Here is a 21,682-nt window from a genome sequence, read left to right as displayed (position 1 = left end):
ACCATATGGTTGTCTATTCGAGACTCGCCACTATCTTACAAATGCTAAACAAAAGGTCAATATATATTTGTATCATTGCAATGAGGAAGACCACGTACATTGAGGTTAAAAAGTTCTAAATGATTTTTTTTAAGAATATTTGAAATAAAGATCAATACAACCTTCCATAACACAAAGGTCACATTCTCCCTCTTATGAAATGTGATTTTCCTTAAATGATTGGTCTTATATCTACCATATAAGATATAAAATGTTAAAATAATACCATATTTTGACTCATAAACTCAGCTCATGGAAGCATGGGAACAGATTTTGTTGTCATACATAGCAAGTCATTTTCTTTTCAAAGTTAATATGGGAGCAAGTATGGATACTAAATAAATAAAAGATCATATATAACTAAATTTGCTTCATTTCACAAAACTGTCTAATTAATTGCAGCAAGGTGGAATCTTTTATTTAACCTGTACTTCATTTCTCCTCATCATATTCCCATTTTGTGTTATACTAATCCCATCAAAATTTGTCACCACCAACTGTTTCAATGAATTCCCAAGTGAGTGTTGCTTTGGTTTTCAAATGGGAATGTTTCAATCTATATATATACCTTCCAACATTACTTCTGACTCCTTAATTAACTAAGACTCACATCTTCATTGTTCATGGTGATCACAGTGCAGGAAAGTTTTACGAGATGGAGAAAGCAACAAGAAGACGAGGAAAAGAGCTGGAAAATCTGGTGATGACGTAAGGGGGATCAGGAAGGCTCAACAGCAACAGAGCCGGTTTCGTGCATTAAGAGAAGAAGAGTTGCAAGGCCCACCATCACGCACTAGGGCTAGCCTCAAGAGAAGACTCCATGAAACTTCTTCATCAACAAAACTCCATGTACATTATAGCTTATAGCATCTCTGTACATGTTTGTATGTGTAATTTAATTCTTGGGCACTTTCTGATCATATACCTTCTATAAACTAATCCCATTTTGATGTTCAGGTAGAAAAGAAACTAAATCAAGAAGATGGGTCAAGAAATGATGGTAAGTTGATTATAAATGGACGTTCTTCTTTGAAATTCCACACATGATTTGGAAAAAAAAAATGATTCGCGTCTTGTTTCTTGTTTATGCTTTGATAAGATAAAAAAACACACATCGAAGAGCCTGAAGGGAATGTCCGTGCATCCAACAGTGGTGGGCTTCCTTTTAATTTTCTGCATGAATTAAGTTTGCAAATTAGCAAATAGTATTTAATTAAAATGTGGGGTTTTGTTGGAATCTTAGATGAGCCATTGGGTGCACCATCAATCACTCAATCGTTGCCTGATAAACAGACATTAGAGCACATTATCGACATATTGCAAAGGTTCGTTATTATGTTAATCCTGCTTTTAATTCTACCATCATTTTTATAGGGTAACATATTAGTCTGATTTCGAGTTTTATCATTGAGGTAGGAAGGATATATATGAAATATTTGCTGAACCAGTTGACCCTGAAGAGGTTTGTGCTTTTTTAGTCATGGGTTAATTTAGTCAAACCTTATATATATATAATATACCCCTTTGAGATTTTGAATTCATATGAGCCTTTAAGGTTGAAGACTACTATGAAATCATCGAGGAACCTATGGATTTTGGAACCATGCGAGCTAAACTTCATGAAGGAATGTATACTTCCCTTCAGCAATTTGAGGTATTTTAGTTTCCTACTTAATATATACATCAATTGTTTTATATGAGTATTTGTTAAACTCGATCTCTTTCATGGCTGGAAAATATTAACGATGATGCAGCATGATGTATTTCTGATATCAGGAAATGCGATGCATTTTAATTCTTCTGGTACCATTTTCTTTAGACAGGTATATATATATGCATGTACATATGCATCCATTGTTGAATACGAAGCTGAAAATAACATCCAAAACTCTCATTAATTTTATTACGTACAGGCTCATGCAATACATAAACTAGCGAAGAGGGTTTTCCATGTACTGAGAAGCAATCCAGAAAACTTTGAGTCAGAATTCTCAGGGACAAGGAGAAGATCTTGCAGAAGATCCCAGGATGAGTTCAACAGCAAATCATTCTCAAAAACTTCAGAAAATACTAGTATATATGCTCATATATAACTTATCCTACCAAATCCTAGAATTATTATTGTTAGCTAATAAAACTACAATTAAAATAACTTACAGTATATATATATATATATATATATATATCTATGGTACATGCACAGGAGGCAGTCGAGATGGTAACAGATGTGATTCCGTTGAAGCAGATCGACGATCCACTTACAAACCCCACCTGGACATGATCAACGAAGACAAGTTTCCAAAATCCTTAGTCTATGTAATTAGTTCATGACTCATAGATATATTTTTATGATACTAATTCCTGTTGATATATGATCATTATATTATTATAAGTTGAAATGATCATATTATCATATATATATATGTTGTCCTTTTAATTTGTAGTTAAACCACCACCACCACCAGGAGCATGGCTACCGGAAAAGCCTAATGCAGTTTGTGAAAGACTTAGGTCCGACTGCCCAAATGGTGGCCAAACGAAAGCTCCAGAGCTTGTTTGGAGATGATGCCTCCGTCTCTCATGATCATCAAACAACAAGACAAGATCCTCAAATCCCATTAACTGGTCAAACAAAGAATTGGATCTTGTTTGGTTCTTGTCATTCTGTCTTGAATGATGGAAAACAAGATTCCTCGATGAAAACAGACACTCAGAACCGAATCAACTTGAGTAGAGATCAAGATTCCTCTCTGTTGAGTACTTCCCAAGTTCTAACGATGACAAATGGTAGAGATTGGCATGAAAGCACGTCAACAAGGGGGTTATTCAACAGGCCATTGATGCCTCATGCGCCGTTGGATTTAGGGTTCTTGAAATCAAAGATGCGTGGGGAAGATGAGTGGCGGAGGAGAATCTGATCGTGTAGATGAAACGTACCCTGTTGCTAATTGCAATAATTGATATTTAGTGATTTGACTATCTAAAATCCAGTTGTAGCAGCGTTCTTTCTTTTCAATACAATCTGTGAATGATGCGTGTAGGGGTGTAGTATATATATATATATATATATATATATATATATATATATATATATATATATATATATATATATATATATATATATATATATATTCCAAAGCTTTTAAATGGTGGCCTCCAACTAATATGAAACCTTCCTTAAGAAGATAACCTTTTTTATAGATTAGATTAATTCAATAAACACAAGCAATATACACTTCGCTCTTTTCATTAAAAAAAAAAGAATCCATTACCATCAAAGGTACATCCATAATTAAAAAGAAATCCAAATGATATATAAATTCAAATATTTTAACCTTAATCGTATAAACATATATATGTGCAAATGGTTATTCATCAGGAGTCCCCTAATTGGCACAAATTGCAAAAGAATGTGGTTATTATTATTATTATTAGTTGTAAGAAGTTGCATACTTTTTGATAATATTCTAACAATGACAATAATATGATTTATGTATATAAAATACAAATATTAAATACTTTTCAAAATATGGTTTGCGTTGAAAAATAAAAAATGCAAGTCGGTTACTTAAAAACTTAAAAGGCCGTGTTGTTGAGTGTTGGTGATGCTTTTGAAAACTACCTGCTTTTAGTTGTTATCATTCTCCCGGATCCGCTCATTATCGGTGGCGGTGGCGGTGGCTGCCCGGCGGTCAACTTCCTGCTAAAATCCTCTTTGTTATTCTGTCAATCTTAGATGGCGTACCGTAGAAAGCAGGGAATTTCTAGGGCTTCCACCTTCAATGAAGAGATTATCCATTCTCCCAACAACCGCGACACGACCACCACCACTTCTTCCGCTGCTCCGTCCTCATCACTTGCTGCTCAGGCGATCAGAGCATCCGCCGCTCATCGAGATTCTTCTCTCTCCTCCGCTTACGCCAACTCTACTTCCCACTCCTCTTCCAAAGACCGATCCAAGGTTTTCTGATTTTGATCTTCTACTCTCTTACTTAAATAATCATGTGTAAACTGAGGAACCTCATAACAAACTTCGATTTCATTTCTTTCTTTTAGTCATTCAGTTCTTGTTCTGCTATTTTGCTTTTTGTTTTAGCATTTCGATTGGATCCAATTACAATTGTTAGTATCAGACACGTTTCTGGCTTCAAAAATCCAAATACTTGATGTATAGCATAATTTGAAAGGGATCCAATGAAAGAACACTAATATACTAGTAAACAATTAACTCTTAAGGCATTTGCTTTTGCTTATCAGAAGATGTATTTCAAATTATAATGTAATGCTCTTTGTTACTAATTTAGTCATTTGACTAGGAAGATCTCTTCTTCAATTTTAGATTTTGGTTGGTAATTATGTTATGAACAACTGAAAAACACACTTCAGTTACCAGAGTAGAGAATGAGTAGCATCCTAATTTCTTGTGATAAGATGGTATACCTGGTAATGCAATGCAGGGTTCTGCTACCTATGACTATACATCAATGGGAAGCACAAATGAACCAGGTGGATTTTGGGGTGTTTTAGCAAGGAAGGCTAAATCAATCCTTGATGATGATAATGACTCTACTAAACGTTTTGATCCTCCTATTAGCAGTGTGAAGCCAGAAACAGTCTCAACAAGCAACCAGGTAGATATTAACTTTCACAATGCAAATAAAAAGTATTATTTGTTTGTTGTTTGACAATTGACACCACTATCTTGATATTTCCATATATGATGTTTAACACTCAGGTTGAGCATCGTTATGAATCTTTTGAGAACTCCAGAAAATTGGATAATCCAAGATTAAGGAAGGGCTTAGATAAACTCACATCTTCACTTAATCAGATTGGTGACTCAATTGGAAATGCCTTTGAGGTAATTAGCATTAACTGATATTTTCAATTTCTGTTTTCACCTTCTCCTTTTCTGTCTTCATTGATCTTGGAGCTTTGGTTGCTTTGATTTTGTCAATTGAAAAGATCATAGAAACATAAATGATGTATTCTTACTTACATTTATTATCAGGAAGGGCGTACAATTGTGGACAAGAAAACTCATGGCATCATCCAAGAAACACGCAAGCTTCAGAACAGGAGAAAAGGAGTGAATGATGACCAGAATCAGAATCAGAATCAGAATTGGAATCGGAATCAGGTCCCTGGAATGGAATCCACACAACAACAACAACAACAACCGTCAAACCAAGATTTTCAAATCAAGGCATCACGCGACGTAAGGTGGCAAATGTGTAATTAGTAAATTACATATCTGTGCTTAACATTAGTCTCGGTCTCAGTCCAAACATAGTACAACCTGTTATGTCAGATCCTGTCCTGCATAACAAAACAAACGTGGTCTCAACTTTTTAGTAGTAAGAATTGTGTGTTATGTGTGACAGGTGGCGATTGCAACAGCTGCAAAGGCAAAACTACTCCTTCGGGAGCTGAAAACCGTAAAAGCTGATCTGGCATTTGCAAAAGAAAGAAGTAGTCAACTTGAAGAAGAAAACAAAATGCTACGAGAGGCTCTTGAAAAGGGAGATCACCCTGCAGATGATGACATGGCACGTATTCGTTTTCATTTATTTTAAAACAACTTAACATACTTATTAACATACATATTAAGTTAAATTTGGGTGTTATGATATTTTGAATTATCAGATACGTGAACAACTCGAGTCACTTTTAGCAGAAAAGGCGCGATTGGCAAATGAGAATTCAGTATATGCACGTGAGAATCGATTCTTGAGGGAAATTGTTGAATATCATCAACTAACAATGCAAGATGTTGTGTATTTGGATGAAGGCATTGAAGAGGTTACACCTGTAATTATAACTTCTACCCCTGGTGGGGGTGGGATTTCTTCTAGAAGGTTAACTGCCTCACCTCCATCAACTCCATCCCCACGTCTCAAGAGAACCTTCTCAGAACCCCAATTAGATACTTCATCATGAAATGATGTATAGTTGTAGTTGAATGTGGTTGATTGATTGATTGATTGATTTGTTGATTTGTTGTGTTTGTGCATTGTGTGTAATTATTGATTTGGTGATTGTTTATTCTTGTATGGTTTTGTAAGTAGGGTGGGTATTCTTGTTGGTGTGAATGTGAACAATAACAGAAAGATTGTATTCTTTGCAAAATAAATGATTTGATGTATTGCAGATTAACATTTCTTCAAGGATTAACGTCAAGAATGGCTTAAATTGATGCTTCTAATTTCTTGAAGATGTATGGGAACATGGGAGAGAACAAGGACAAAGTAATGAGAGGAATACTCTGGAAAGGGGAACCGAAAAGTAAAAAGTAAAGCAAAAAAGCTCAATGTAATAAAGAGAGGTCAATACCAACTTTTGACTTTGTCATTATTTACACAAATGGTCCTTTGATTTAGCTTTAAGTGTCGCACAAACCTAAAAAATCTCCACCTTGAGATACAATTGAGTCGATCCACACTTTCCCTTAACAAACGTATGAAGTTGATCCACACTTTCCGGACATTTAGGGGGTGTTTGATTTGCCTTCTAACCGGGTCCAAAGTTGGACTAGGTCCTCAATCTTCAATCAACATGTTTGTTTTCCCTTCTAAAACCTTGGACTCGGTCCAAACTTGGGACTGAGTCCGAAGATACCTTCTTATTACGTCTGCAAGGAATGAAGGATTGGGAACAAAATCAGTAATCTCCACTTTGCCCTAACGTCTCAAGAACAGAACACAAGCAAACAAAAGAAGATCAATGCAAGAAGAACGCAGCCTCAGCCTTCACAACTTTTTCCTCCTTCCTCCACCGAGGCCACCCACCCTTTCCTATGTCATCTTCCTAAGGTGCAAACCCAATGGGTTGTTTAAAATCTTAATAAAAATAGATATTCTTCAAGCTTTCTTTCTACCGATTGGTTGTTTATGTGTTGCCAAATTCTTGCTGAGCTTTGTTATGCTTTGATTTGTTTAAATTCACACCCTTTAAATTGTTTATTCAAGCTTTCTTTCTACGGATTGAGGTTCATTTTTTCTGATGACTATTTATGAGTTATGGCCACCGCTAATTGGTCGTTTAGATGAGCTGCAAACCTAGCTTGACATATAATGGGTTAAAGTGTTTAAACATATAACAACCCTTAGGTTTATGATTTTCTGTTAAAAATTTGATTAACACTTGAATTGTCTTGTTTTGTTATGATTTGCTACATATTTGCCGAGAATAAATACTTGATGACATGCTCCATGTAACACCCCATTTTTACCGTTCTGTAGGATTCAATAGAAACCATTGTTCATAAAATTCGAAGTAGAAATATATTACTCTTTAGCCCAAGTAATCATCTTACACATGTAGGAAACGTCGATACGATTTACGTAGATATATAGAACGCTTAGTCCGACTTCGTATGAAAAAGTTATGCTTCTTCGAAGTTTCACAATAAACCGGCATGACTTTGTGTATCGTAAAAAGTGAATTTCCAATCAATCATTTTTAGCCTAATAGATTTAAATAAAGTCATAGTGCTCGTTAAATCGAGAGCGTGCATATAAAGAACGCCCAAATACGACTCCGTGTGGAATATATATGATTTTTCGACGTTTCTATGCAACCGAGTATAGTAGTGCGCGACACAGAAATCGAATTTTAGAATGATAGATTATTAGGAAAATAATGTAAACAAAAGTTGAATATCTCGTCAATAGGATTCCGTTGATATAAAGAACATCGAGAACCGACTCTATATGTAGGAGTTATGCTTTCTGCAGTGATATCTAAAAAGTCTAAGCCTATCAAAAATATAAATTTTTGATAGACTTAGAATTAGCTGTTGGAATCTAAAGGAAAGTTGTAGATCTCATCGAGTGCTTTCCATAAATATAAAGAACGTCGAAAACAGAGCTCGTATGAAGAAGTTGCGCCATTTTGAAAATCTGGAAAAACGCACACGCGAAGTGCACTGTGCGTACGATGACGTGGCGCCGTATAGACATGACACATGGCATGGTAGGGTGGCCGAATCTCTTAGGATACAAGGTCATGTGGCCCCACAAGATCATGATATGTGGCAAGCTTCTAGAAGCGACGATGTGGACGAACCCGGAAGCGACACGTAGCAGAAGAAGGCTGGAGCCAATACCCTTATAGTGTGCGGAGCCCCCCTATATGTGCGTAGCGTGCATCACTTTTATTGGCTATATATAAAGCTCTTTGTATATGCTCCATTCCCCACACCCCTACTGTAACATCCCAAAAATACAGGCCAAAAATTTCGTTTAAATTAAGTTATTACATAAAACCATCAGTATAAAAACATTCATAATAATATCTCATGTCAAAACCAAAGTGTCAATAATCAAAACATAGTATCATAAACTATATCAGAGTATAATCCCAAAGATCTTGTGTACGGAAAACATGGTGTGATGCGCTGTGATCAAGCCGGCTCCTTTCCTTTGAAAACGAAGTACCTGAAACCAAAGCTGAAAACCGTAAGCACAAAGCTTAATGAGTTCCCCCATCATACCACATATCATACAATCACATATTGCCAAGCATATCTGGGTGCCCGACCTACCCTACTGAGCATATCGGGGTGCTCAACCTACCCCACTGTCAGGCATACTAGGGTGCCCGACCTACCCCATGTCATATATATCTAGGTGCCCGACCTACCCCTTCGGTATCTTTCAACCGGTAACCAGGTGCTTGCCTCCCTTTCGGTATCTTTCAACCGATAACCAGGGACTATTTCACCCCCTACTACTACCACATAACATCATATCATACTAGCACATAAACATAACAGGTAGTAACAAACATAGACAATTATCACAAAGACAATCATCTAATAACAAATCCTACTGGTGGGCCGGCATTGGTGCCTTAGACCCACTTCTACTGGAAGGTAACTCACCTCGCACTGCTGAAGTCCCGTAGACACAATCCCAGCTGCTGGATGACAAATTCCCGAACTGTCAATATCAAAACATCACCCAATTAATAATTAGGCTCCAACACATAACCATATGTACATACTTGGGGTGAATACTACTTTAGCCCAAGCTTAGCTTTATTCAAGCCCAAGGCTCAATCCAAAGGCCCAAAATTCAACTATGGGTGACAGCCCAACACATGGCCCAATTTTCCAAATTTGGCCCAAACCTTTATAAGATCTTACCATAAGGCCCAACCATTTAGTCTAGTCCAACATTCAACATTCTAATGGCCCAATATCACATAATCATAAAGGCCCATCTATGACCTAATTTCCAAATTGGGCCCAACTCCTCATATGGGCTTTACCTCAAAGCCCATTAATTATTCTAGTCCATTTGCTTGATCTTGGATGGCCCATTAATAACCCAATCATCAAGGCCCAAAAGAAAGGTCCAACAATAAATCCAAGTGAGATTAGGGTTTTCACATAAAATGATGATTAGGGTAAAGTTTTCCTACTTAACCCATTAAGGACTTAATCCATTAAGTCTCACATGGCCTTAGGTTAATTTGCAATGATTATTAATTAATATTTTAAGTTCATTAAATAATTCTGATGCGGTCCCGGTAAGTCCCAAATTAAGGTTTCATGGAATTAGGGTATTCCAAACACTAATTAGGGTTTCCAACCCATCTTAGCCCAATAGGCCCAATAGCTAGGTCCTTTGACCAATTAGGGTTCATTAGGCCCATTAGGGTTTTAGTCCCTTTGTCCAAACATTCCAAATGAGTCACAATCCATACAAGACACACCGCCACCCGACACGGCAGTTGGTGGCGGCAGGAGGCAGCAGCCACCACCTCACGGTGGTGGTTTTGAGTTTCTTTCATTATTCTTTTAGCTTTTACAATTTTTGCAATTAATTCCCAAAATAAAGACACACACACTACACTAAAATAAACACACACACGCAACGATCCTTGTGGTGGCCAGTGGCAGCAAATACCACCTCATGCTGGTGGCAGTGGCTTTTTCCCAGTTTTCCGGCCAAATGAAATCACCCACCACACACACACACACACATTGCTGCTTGCAAAACAAATCCAACACCCACTTGTAGTGGGCGGCGACGACAGCAGCACACTAGCGGCAATCAATGGTGGATTGCGGTGTCAGCCACCACCTCACGGTGGTGGCGACGGCTTCACTTGGTCTTCTACCCATCGACAAGTCAACCCACGTGAGACCCGATGCAAAACAGCAGCCCCTAGCCACCAATTTGGCGGCTGGCAGCATTGAAATTAGTGGAAGCGGTGGTCGGTCGTCGGCGGCAGCAATGGCTTGGAGGATAGCAGCGGCGGAACAGCAGTGCTACAACAGCGCTTACGGTGGCTAATGGAGAGGCGAAGGAGGATAGTGGCGGAACAGAAGAAGACGCGAAAAGGGTGGCGGCCTCCACCGGGAATGATAATAGCGACGCCATAGATGAGCTCCTTTCGATCCTTCGCTGCTACGATGTCTAAGGGAGGTTTCCGCCTTCAATGGGATGACACAATGGCGGCTTAGTGGTCGGAGAAGCAAAAAGGGTAGCGGCCGGTCATGGAGGAAGGGAGAGTGGCGGTTGTTCATTCATTAGGGTTAGGGTTCCAAAAAGGGTGATGGATTTATATACCCGGTCACCTTAAGCTAGTTTCCACAATGGCGATTTTAGTCCCGCCTTCCCTTTTCTTTAAAGTTCAGTGCATATTTGTCCTTTTTAACGCCAGCCATCCAAAAACCTTCAACTTAGGTCCATTATTTACCAAACGCACTCTGACTTCTGAAACCCTTTTCAAATTAAATCCCGAACTTACACTTTTAACCCCGAACTTCTAGAATTGTGACAATTAAGTCCTCGAGACCAATACCTTGCTCTATAATTATTGATTTTAAGGCTATGATAAAATCATTAATTAATTTATTTATTTATTAAATAAACGGTGTGTTACACCTACACATCTTTTCTCTCGAGTATTCCTTACTTTTAAGCAATTTTCTTTATATTTTTGTATTGTGGCGAAGCCCTTCGACACCCTTGAGTGCTCATCTAGTTGTAATCTTCGAGTAGGAGTTCCCGAGTTAGTGTTCTGCCCGCTTAGATCCCGGTTCTCATCAATAGTACTATGTAACTGAGCTACACTTACTCTGCCTTCGTGTAATTTATAATTATAGTATAGTTATAAGTCGTTACTAGGAACCTATAATTAAGATTTCTCAGTAATTCCAAGTCGTTATAATGATTAATCTACTTATAGGAGAGGTGTTTAGAATTTTCACGTTCGTTTGGTTGTTGGATTTCATAAAAGCTATACGTCGAAATGATATTGTCTCCCAAATGTCATGCCTGGCTGATCCTTACTTGATAGATCTATTAGTATTCATTGGGATTAGTGATAGGCCGGTATAGCCTACATTACCAAATCGTCGTAGAAATTAGTAAGTTATAGTATTATAGGTTAATACTCGTTAGGTGTGCTACCCGTCTGTTGGATCACCAATCGGATCGCCCAGATCCTATCAATCATTATATTATGTATTCCAGTATATATCCATGTATGTTAGGATATAAGAACTAGCAGTGTAGAGCCCATAGTATAGTTTTCTATGTGCCTGTAGAGCCGAATATGTAGTATCTATGTGCATGATTGTTGATATGCTTATAAGTTATTACGAATTAGCTAGGGGATGACGGAATGACAAAGAGGTCGGGAGCCTGTAGGCTTATGTGTTAACGAAATGGCATGTAGGCCGTATGTACACATTGATACATGTTAACGAAATAGCATGTAGGCCGTAAGTACATGAAGACTCATGTTGAAGACAAAACGGCGTGTAGGTTGTAAGTCTAAAATAAGTATATTATGTGTATGCATGTATGTGTATTGTGGTATATGGTATATTGGGGGAACTCATTAAGCCTAACGCTTACCCAGTTGTCATAAATGTTTTTCAGGAACTGCATTGGTTCGTGAGTAGGGCAAAGTTCTACTGTCACTAACAGGTGTCTGCGCCGACCACCAGGATTTGTTATCACTGTGAGCAGGTTGGTCATGTGAAGGCCAACTGTCCTTTGCTCACTGGGAGACCGGCGCAGTCTCTAGCGACAGCTACTTTAAGGATCACCGATGGGTACCAGGGTAGGGCGGAGCCCTCGTGGGCTCGAGGTTGCGATTTTCAGCTCACGGCAGAAGAGGCCAGGGTGGCTCCAGACGTCGTTACTAGTATGTTTCCATTTATCATTTTGTCGATTATATTATGGTATGCTTTTGTTTATGTTTTTGATAGGTACATTCTTAGTGAATTCTTTGTCTGCTCTTGTTTTATTCGACTCGGGCGCGAGTCGGTCCTTTGTAGGGATGAAAGTGGGTCCAAATTCGGACCGGATGGACCTGGAACCGGTTAACGAGATTTTGTAGAACCGGAAACCGGACCGGTATATAGGAACCAGTTTCGGGTAAAGTGGGTCTAGAACCGGAAAACCCAAAAAACCCGAATTTTTTTGGTAATTACTTACTACTTAGTGGATTGAACTTTGAAAATTTTCATATTGATATCCCGACTTTGGGGGACTGTAACTCATTGAATATGAAACAAAAATTAACAAAATTATAGTCTAAAATCATGTACAAACTCTAAAATACACTTTGGAAAAACCGCATGTCAATCCGACTTTAAACGAATGAGATATGCATATGTTAACATTTTCACATAATACAAAGTACAAAAACAAATAGCTGAAAAGTTGAAAATTTTCATTTTTGATATCCCGACTTCGGAGGACTGTAAATCATTGAATGTTAAACCAACAATGACAAAATTATAGTCTAAACCCATGTACAAAGTGTAAACTACAAGTTGGAAAAAAATCACATGTCAATACGACTTCAAACGAATTATATATTCATGTTTTAAAACTTTCACCGAATACAAAAAAAAACTGAAAAACTAAAAACTTCCAGCTTTGATATCTCGACTTTGGGGGACTGTAAGTCAATGAATATAAAACTAAAAATGACAAATTTATAGTCTAAAATCATGTACAAACTCTAAACTACATGTTGGAAAAAATTGCATGTCAATCGGAGTTGAAACAAATGAGATATGTATCTTTTAAACGTTTCACAAAAACCGGTTCCAACCCTAAAAGTGGTTCCGGTTCCAAACACCAGTTCCAGTTTTTAGACCCAGTTTACCCGGACTCGATGGACCCAAACCCGGATTATCCGGAACCCGGATAAAGCTAATTTTTTAACCTGGAACCGGAACCAGTTCTATATATTCTGGTTCTAACGGTTCCGGTTTCGGTTCGGTTTTTCGGTTCTAAATCTCATCCCTAGTCCTTTGTGTCTCAGTCTTTTAGTAGGGATTTCGATATAACCCTTGGCGAGTTGGAGTGCTCGTTGTGGGTCTCTATCGCCAATGAACATGGGATTTTTGCATCAATAGTGTATTAGGGTTGTGTCTTGGAGATCTTCGGGGTGCCTTATCCGATTGATTTGATTCTTATCCCCAGGGGGGATGTATGCGTGATAGTAGGGATGGATTGGCTGAGCAGGTTTGGTGTTATGATTGACTGTGAGGTTCAGCGAGTGGTAGTTCGAATCCCAAGTGGGGGGGAGGAACTAGTCATTTATAGAGAGAGTGTAACATCCATAAAATTTCATAAAAAAATTAACTTTTTTAGACCAACCAAAATCATAATTGTTTACATTGTAGTTTTCAAACATGATTAACATCATAGTTTTTCCCAAAATCACAAAATATAATATGAGGAAATGCACGATCAAGCCTTTGCCTTCCCACGATCATCTGAGGTACCTGAAAACATAACCCAAAACTGTAAGCCCAACGCTAAGTGAGTTTCCCCAAAATACCACCACAAAACAAAATCATTATATTACAGCAACAACATGCATACAGAACCTTCAGCTTGTCTGGACCGTCGCACCGAGCCTTCAGCCTGTCTGGACCATTCTCTGGCCCTTCGGCTTGACTGGTCTACCTCACAGACCTTCAGTCTATCCAGGTTGCCCTGTGTCTGTTGGCCTTCTACACACAGCAGGACCGCCTCAACCTAACCAATCATCACATATTCATATATAGCATAATGAAACATAGTTAATATATATAGGCAATTATACATGTCTAGCAGACCACTATAACATAGCACATCCTATCTACCAAGATACCGATCTAACAGATCACGACAACACAAAAAGCATATAATAGACCAGGATAACAATCCAAAGGGTCGACATTGTTTCCTTCGACCCGAGAGGATAGTGAGGATAACTCACCTCACAAGCAGCACAAAACTGATAAGGTCCGACTCCGAATCTCAGCTCTCAACTCAATTGCCTACAACCATCAAATGAACAATTCCATCAAAACCCAAAATACCCTCAAGGTAAAATGTGACACCCGTTAATTTCTGGTCAATTCAAAGTCAAATAAAGTCAACAAGTCAAACTGGTAAACTCAACTAGTGCTTGCATGATCGGGTGTACTCTATGTTTACTAAAGTACAAAGTCTCTATCTTAATACTAAGTGTCACTTGGAAGTTTCATAAGTTCAGAAATTCTAACCCTTAAGCGGAGTGAGTGATGTAATGACTCTATAAAGCATTATTAAGTACCATTCGGGGGTATAAAACACTCTTAACAAGGCATAATGGGGTTTACAAACCTTGCACTACATGGCCAAACACTAATAAAGGCTACCGATAAAGTCTCTCTCAATCTCTCTCACTCTATCTCTATCTCTCTCTCCCAAATATCTCTTTGTATCTCAAATCTCTCTCATATCTCGCTTAACTTTTATAAACATCTGCACCATCCCACCCCCTTCCTTTGTTGAAAACAGCTCAAAACCAAAGGAGAAAACCCCAAAAGAACCCTCCTAACTCCGGACACTCCTTACACTCCTGACTCCAGACAAACACTCCTGACTCCGGACGAACGCTCCTGACTCTGAGCACTCCTGACTCTGGAAGAATGCTCCTGACTCCGGACACTCCTTACGCTCCTGACTCCGGACACTCTTTACACTCCTGACACTCCTGAATCCGAACACCTCTTATGCTCCTGACTTCGGACACTCCTGACACTCCTGACTCCGGACGAACGCTCCTGACTCCGGACACTCCTTAGACTCCTGACTCCGGAAACTCCTTACACTCCTGACACTCTTGACTCCGGATTCTGCTGATTCGACTCCGAAACTTGAAGGCTAATTTCGGAACTCATCTTTTTGCTCTGGAAATTACTTCTTGACCCCGAAACCCTCGCAAACTCGGACCCCATTTCGAATTTTTGACCATTCCAGATCTTTTTAAAAATTTTAGGAGTATTTGATGTCGGATACACCTTCAAACTCGTATTTCTCATGACTAAAACCCTCTATACTCCTATTTTATGCCAACCTTGGAGAGTCGGAACACAATTTTATGAATAATGTCTAAGACTCTTACTATTTTATTCATAAAGTAATCACCCACTTTATGTCACTATTCACCCTCTACCTAGTCAAATCATTGTCCTTTTTCAACTCATCCCAACACTCCATCAGATTTCCTTAACCAAATCTGTAACGCCCGGGTTTTCAGGGCTAAGCATTTTTGTCAATGTAATAGTCTAGGTCAACTATTGTAACTCTTTTTGAAGTAATAAATATAAAATATTTGAGTATTATGTGAATTATGTGTATTTATGTGTTTATTATTTAATTATAAATGTATAATTAATAAAGAATAAAAATGAGCGTCAAAATTAAAGTGTGAGATAATCCTGATATCTCTACATAAAGTTGTAGAATACGTCTCAAGGTTTCCGTACATATAAAGAATGCCGAAATCCGAGCTATAACGAAGAAGTTATGGCCCGCCGAAGTTTTACGGCAAAACCGGCACGGCACCGGGAGTCGTAAATAATGAATTTACGATAGAAGACTTTTTAGCCTTATCAATCTAAACAAAACTCGTAGAATATGTTAAACTAAGAACATTGATAAAAAGAACGCCCAAATCTGACTTCGTATGAAGAAGTTATGATTTTTCTAAGATTCGGCTTAGCAGTGCACGGCCTGAAACTCGAATTTTAGTTCGAGCGGTTTTTGGCTTACGCAACGTAAATGAGAGTTGAAGATCTCATTAATAGGAAATCAACGGTAAAAAGACAGACAAAAACAGAGTCCGTATGTAGAAGTTATTAATTTTACGCAGACGTTTAACAGTATAATCTCCTTGTACTGTTAAATTTAAGATCGATCGAGAATTGGCTGACGGTGTCAAAATGAAAGTTGTAGATCTTATTATTACCTACGCGTGGATATAAAGAACGTCAAAAACGGAGGTCGTATGTGAAAGTTACGGATTTTAGAAGTCGGAAGTGTGCTGTGCGAAAATGGGTGATGTGGCACAATCTTGGCCATTGCTTTCTCCCCAAGGCTTGCCACCAGATGGTGACATGTGGCACCAAGTTCAGCCACATTTCACCCTATAAATACCACCTCTCCCACCCTCATTTTCTTCACACCTTTCCCATTCTTTCTTCTCTTTACTCTCTCTCTCTCTCTAGAACCTCTCTCTAGCCCCGAAATCCCCCGAAAAGCCTAGGGAACCTCCCTAGCACGAGGCGGAAGCCCCGGAGTGCTCGAAGGCTCCGAGAAGAAGAGCTTTTCGGCTCGGGAACGCTGCTCCAAGCAAAGCCCGGTTTTCTATAAAACCCGCTGTAAGTGAGCTACGCCTACGCTATTTTTAATATAGCTTTTATTTAATTATAGTAACGTTATTAGGAACTTATAATAAATACTTGGGCTATTATTATGGGTTATATAAGTATTTTTTTGACGCTTATATAATAATAATAATAATAGCTAGACTATTAATTAGTCTCGACGAATAATAAACTAAACTCTAGTGGTAATAATACTAGGTTTCGTCGAAGAAAATTCTTTTTAAGAAGCGAAGCGCTGTCTGAGTTCGGAATCACCACCTTTTCAGGTGAGTGCATATTTACTTTCAACTTACACATAGATATGAAGTATTTAATATAAATTACGTGCTATTTGTGCATATTATCGGAATACTTGCTATCTATGCTGGATGAACGTTTTATACATGTTTTCAAAGATTTAAACTGTATATGTATTTTATATCTACAAAATGTGTTGGGTAAAACATGGGTAGATGTAATAGTTGCTGTGTGACAAAATAAAATAATGAGAGGCCTCGTTATAGATGTTATTGATGATCCAGTCATCTAGCGGAGTATAGATGACGACCACGGACTATTCTAGACAGTCCAGTGGAACACTAGCAGGCTCGCAACCTGTAGGTGTTTATTTGAACTGTGTGTTTATTTGAACTGTGTGCTCACCAGATGTACTCCATCCCCCACATGGTTGCCTATTAGGACATTTATTGCTGAGGAATCCCCTTAGTAGTAGTGTCCATCCCGATGATGATCCTTAGGCTAGGTCCCTTATGATAGGTGTTTAGGGACGTAAAGTGAGGATAACGGGAACGGGTAATCGGGTTATTGTTGATTGATGAAATTAATAAACTATTTATTGTGGGTTGAAAACCCTATGTGCTCACCAGGCTCCCAAGTCTGACCCACTCAGTTTTATGTATTACAGGTAGTGGCGCTTGAGCATATATATGATGTTTGGACGAGGGATTACGGATATAGGCCTGTAGATATGAAATAATGTAGTAAGGCTTGTATTGTACTGTTTATGCTTTTGATCTGTACGAACATGACATCCCGAGTCTTTTAATGAAATACATTTCTATGGAAATGCTTTTGATAAATCTTTATCATATTATTGTTTTGGGACAAATTCCGCAACACTTTTATTTAAAATGTTACTCTGATTTTTAAACAAAGCATAAACAAACCGGTCTTTTCTGGCCGTGATTTTGGGGATGTCACAGTTGGTATCAGAGCATTAGTTTAAGCGAACTAGGAATTTGTAGGATTTCTAGACTTAAACTTAGAATGCTAAGTGATGATTGTGAGGTGTGAGCACTAGCTTATTTTAGGAATTGTGCCTAAAATGCTTTTATGTGCTAAATACTTGTGCCTGATATGCTGTTAGTTGTTCGGATCTATGGTCTGTTGCCGACCGGATCTGGAAACCTTATGTGTTTAGGATTCTAAACGTACGACTACGATATTAGAACTAGCATATAAACGTTTCGGAGTGATAAGGATGATTTAACCGTCAATCCTAAGTAAAGATCTGGATTCACCTTATTCGGTGTATAGATCAAGATGGCAAGGACCCGTAGCGGAAACGTAAACGCAAATGGGAACAGACACCAACCCCCCGTGATCGAGCAAATACCAGTTGTGGAAGCCGCTGCCGGACCAATAACGATGGCCGGAGTGCAAGCGATGATCCAGGCAATGTTGGATCGTCAAATGGAGGAAACCAGGCGTTTGCTCCAGCAAAATCGAGAGGAAGCGACTATTCAAATCGAACAGCCCGAGTTGAATGAAGGGCAGACTGAGGAAGGAGACTACAGTGGAACCGTTGGTCAAGCCAACCCACCAATAGTTCAACAAAACAACCAAGGTGACGAAGTCGAGAGGAATGGATGCAAGTACAAGGATTTTCTGACTTGCAAGCCATCAACTTTCACGGGAAAAGAAGATCCAATCGGGGTCATGGATTGGATCTCGGAGATGGAGTTAGCTTTCATGACGTGCGGTTGCAGAGGAAAGCTACAGACCACATTTGCAGTACGTCAGTTTCGAGGAGGCGCTGTACGTTGGTGGAATACCTTGGGGAAGACTTTAAGCCCCAACAAGCCCCTGCAACTGACATGGGCAGAATTTCTGGTGCAATTCAAACGAAAATACTGCTCGGCTCAAAACCTGTTAGAGTTAGAGAACCAGTTTCTAACCTTGAAGAAGGGAAGCATGTCAATCGATGAATACACGAACAACTTCACAGAAAAGATGGAGTTTGCCTTGCGCCTTGTTCCGGATGAGCTGACGAAAATTGATAAGTACGCAAAGGGACTTCCATGGGAGTACGCGGTGCCAGTACGTCAGGCACCTACTTTGGAGGCAGCTATCTGGGCTGCCAAGTCTGTGGAGGACATGATTAAGGGAAGAGTTGCCAGCAAAATCGAGGTTGGCGAGAAGAGGAAATTTGAAGGGTCTGCTAAACCCAACAAAAAGAAGAGCAAGTTCGGTTCAAAAAATTCGGGGGAGGAAACGAATTTAAATGGTGCGAGAAGTGCAAGAAGAAGCACTCGGGAAAATGTGGCGATGAAGTAACCTGCTACAAGTGTGGGAAAACAGGGCACTATGCCAATGAGTGCACCACCAACAAGAAGGTGTGCTACGAGAGTCGTGAAGAAGGGCATATTGCTAAGGATTGCCCAAGGAAGAAAGATGCGGGAAGGCCCAACATACCACCAAAGCCAAAGACGAGAGCCTTTCAGATGACGCTCGAGGCTGCGAAGGAGGCAGCAGACGTTGCTTCAGGTACCTTTCTTGTAAATGGTTTGCCTGCAAATATACTATTTGATTCCGGAGCCAATTACTCCTTTGTGTCGCATAAATTTGGTGGAAGATTAGCATTGCCTGTAGAAAAACTAGATAATGCTCTGATTGTAGAAGTTGCCAGTGGCAAACTCGTACCTGTTAGTAATCGTATTAGGAACATCGTCATTGACCTAAACGGAAACGAATTCCATGAGGAACTATTACCCATAGAGTTAAACGGTTTCGACATCGTTTTGGGTATGGATTGGCTTAGCGCCAACGATGTTGAGATATTATGCCAAAAGAAGATAGTTAGGATAAACCCACCCGGAAAGGAATCATTTATGGTGTACGGGGACAAACGCAGAGTAACTTCTGGAATCATCTCCCTGATGAAAGCCAGGAAATGTTTGTCCAAAGGATGTGCATCATACTTGGCATTCGTAATCGATGCTAAGAAAGAAAAGAAAGAGGTGCAGAATATACCGGTTGTGTGCGATTATCCGGAAGTCTTTCCCGAAGATCTTCCCGGATTACCACCTGATAGACAAGTGGAGTTTCGTATAGACTTGTTACCAGGAACAACACCGATAGCAAAGCCACCTTACCGATTAGCACCGACGGAGATGAAGGAGCTCATGACACAACTTCAGGAGCTGTTGGACAACGGTTTTATTCGACCTAGTTCATCACCCTGGGGAGCTCCGGTGTTATTCGTGAAGAAGAAGGACGGAAGCATGAGGATGTGCATAGACTACCGAGAGCTGAATAAGGCAACGGTGAAGAACAAGTATCCATTGCCGAGGATTGATGACCTATTCGATCAGCTGCAAGGTTCGAGCTACTTCTCAAAGATCGATCTTAGGTCAGGATATCATCAGCTGAAGGTGAGAGAGCAGGATATTGAGAAGACTGCATTCAGAACAAGATATGGACACTACGAGTTCTTGGTTATGTCATTCGGACTAACCAATGCTCCCGCAGCATTCATGGATTTGATGAATAGGGTCTGTAAACTATTCCTCGATAAATCTGTGATAGTGTTCATCGACGACATTCTTATTTACTCGAAAAGCCAGGAGGAGCATGGCAAGCATCTACGAGAAGTGTTGGAGGTGTTAAAGAAGGAGAAGCTTTTTGCGAAGTTCTCCAAATGCGACTTCTGGATACGGGAAGTCCAATTCTTGGGTCATGTTGTTAACCAAGAAGGAATAATGGTTGACCCCGCCAAGATCGAGGCTGTAATGAAGTGGGAACGTCCGAAGAGTCCCACGGAGGTTCGAAGCTTTCTAGGATTAGCCGGATATTATCGACGATTTATCCAAGGCTTTTCTTCGATAGCTGCTCCATTAACAGCTTTGACCCATAAAGGAGCTACGTATACATGGAGTGAGAAACACGATGAGGCGTTCGAGAAGCTAAAGAAGAAGTTATGTGAAGCACCGATACTTTCTCTACCCGATGGAGTTGAAGATTTCGCGGTTTATAGTGATGCATCTGGAGTCGGGTTGGGTTGTGTTCTGACCCAAAGAGAAAAGGTGATAGCATACGCATCTCGACAATTGAAAGAGCACGAAAAGAACTACCCCACTCATGATCTGGAGTTGGCAGCGGTAGTATTTGCCTTAAAGATATGGAGGCATTACCTCTATGGCACGAAGTGTAAGCTCTTCACTGATCATAAGAGTCTCCAGTATCTCTTTAATCAGAAGGAGTTGAACATGAGGCAACGACGCTGGCTAGAGCTTCTCAAGGACTATGACTGTGAGATACTTTACCACCCAGGTAAAGCAAATATTGTTGCTGATGCTCTCAGTCGGAAAGTCAATCTTGAAAGAAAAAGGCCAAGAGCGTTAAGAATTGAAGTCGTCTCGACGATTGTGGAAAGTATCAGGAAAGCTCAAGAAGAAGCCTTAGAAAAGAATGACCGAAAGGAAGAACGTTTAGGAAAAACGTTAGTGTTCGGTACAAACAGTCGAGGACTGAAGGTATTCCAAGATCGAATCTGGGTACCTAAGATGGGAGGAATAAGAGATCTTCTAATGGAAGAAGCACACAAGACCATGTACTCGATTCATCCCGGTAGCACTAAAATGTATAGGGACCTAAAACCCTACTACTGGTGGCCGACGATGAAGCTCGATGTTGCGAAGTATGTGGCCGAGTGCGTAACATGCGCGAGGGTTAAGGCACAAC

General features: G+C 39.5%; 1 protein-coding gene and 1 long non-coding RNA gene across 2 annotated transcripts; both read left to right on the top strand.

The window, feature by feature from the left end:
* The first annotated feature begins 1,362 nt into the window (after positions 1-1,362).
* On the top strand, positions 1,363-3,077 carry LOC145073940 (uncharacterized). Its single transcript, XR_013691608.1, has 4 exons — positions 1,363-1,693; positions 1,794-1,862; positions 1,953-2,355; positions 2,484-3,077. It is a non-coding gene; the product is annotated as an uncharacterized LOC145073940 (long non-coding RNA).
* Positions 3,078-3,632: 555 nt separating this feature from the next.
* On the top strand, positions 3,633-6,195 carry LOC145074649 (heat-inducible transcription repressor). The gene is made up of 6 exons (XM_079020990.1): positions 3,633-4,000; positions 4,497-4,670; positions 4,775-4,900; positions 5,051-5,257; positions 5,424-5,588; positions 5,686-6,195. The coding sequence occupies exons 1-6, from the start codon at positions 3,776-3,778 to the stop codon at positions 5,977-5,979; spliced, it is 1,191 nt and encodes a 396-aa protein (XP_078877116.1). The 5' UTR covers positions 3,633-3,775; the 3' UTR covers positions 5,980-6,195.
* The last annotated feature ends 15,487 nt before the right edge of the window (positions 6,196-21,682 follow it).

This window comes from Lactuca serriola, chromosome 9 (assembly GCF_051521515.1).
Source record: "Lactuca serriola cultivar US96UC23 chromosome 9, Lser_US96UC23_V15, whole genome shotgun sequence".
NCBI lineage: Eukaryota > Viridiplantae > Streptophyta > Magnoliopsida > Asterales > Asteraceae > Lactuca > Lactuca serriola.
Note: the sequence above shows the minus strand (reverse complement) of the source record. Positions and strands in the feature narration are given on the sequence as shown.

Coding starts and splice junctions, on each gene's coding strand:
- LOC145074649 (XM_079020990.1), top strand. CDS start 3,776: ATGGCGTACCGTAGAAAGCAGGGAATTTCTAGGGCTTCCACCTTCAAT. Junction 4,901..5,050: donor CAATTGGAAATGCCTTTGAG/GTAATTAGCATT, acceptor ATTTATTATCAG/GAAGGGCGTACAATTGTGGA. Junction 5,589..5,685: donor ACCCTGCAGATGATGACATG/GCACGTATTCGT, acceptor TTGAATTATCAG/ATACGTGAACAACTCGAGTC.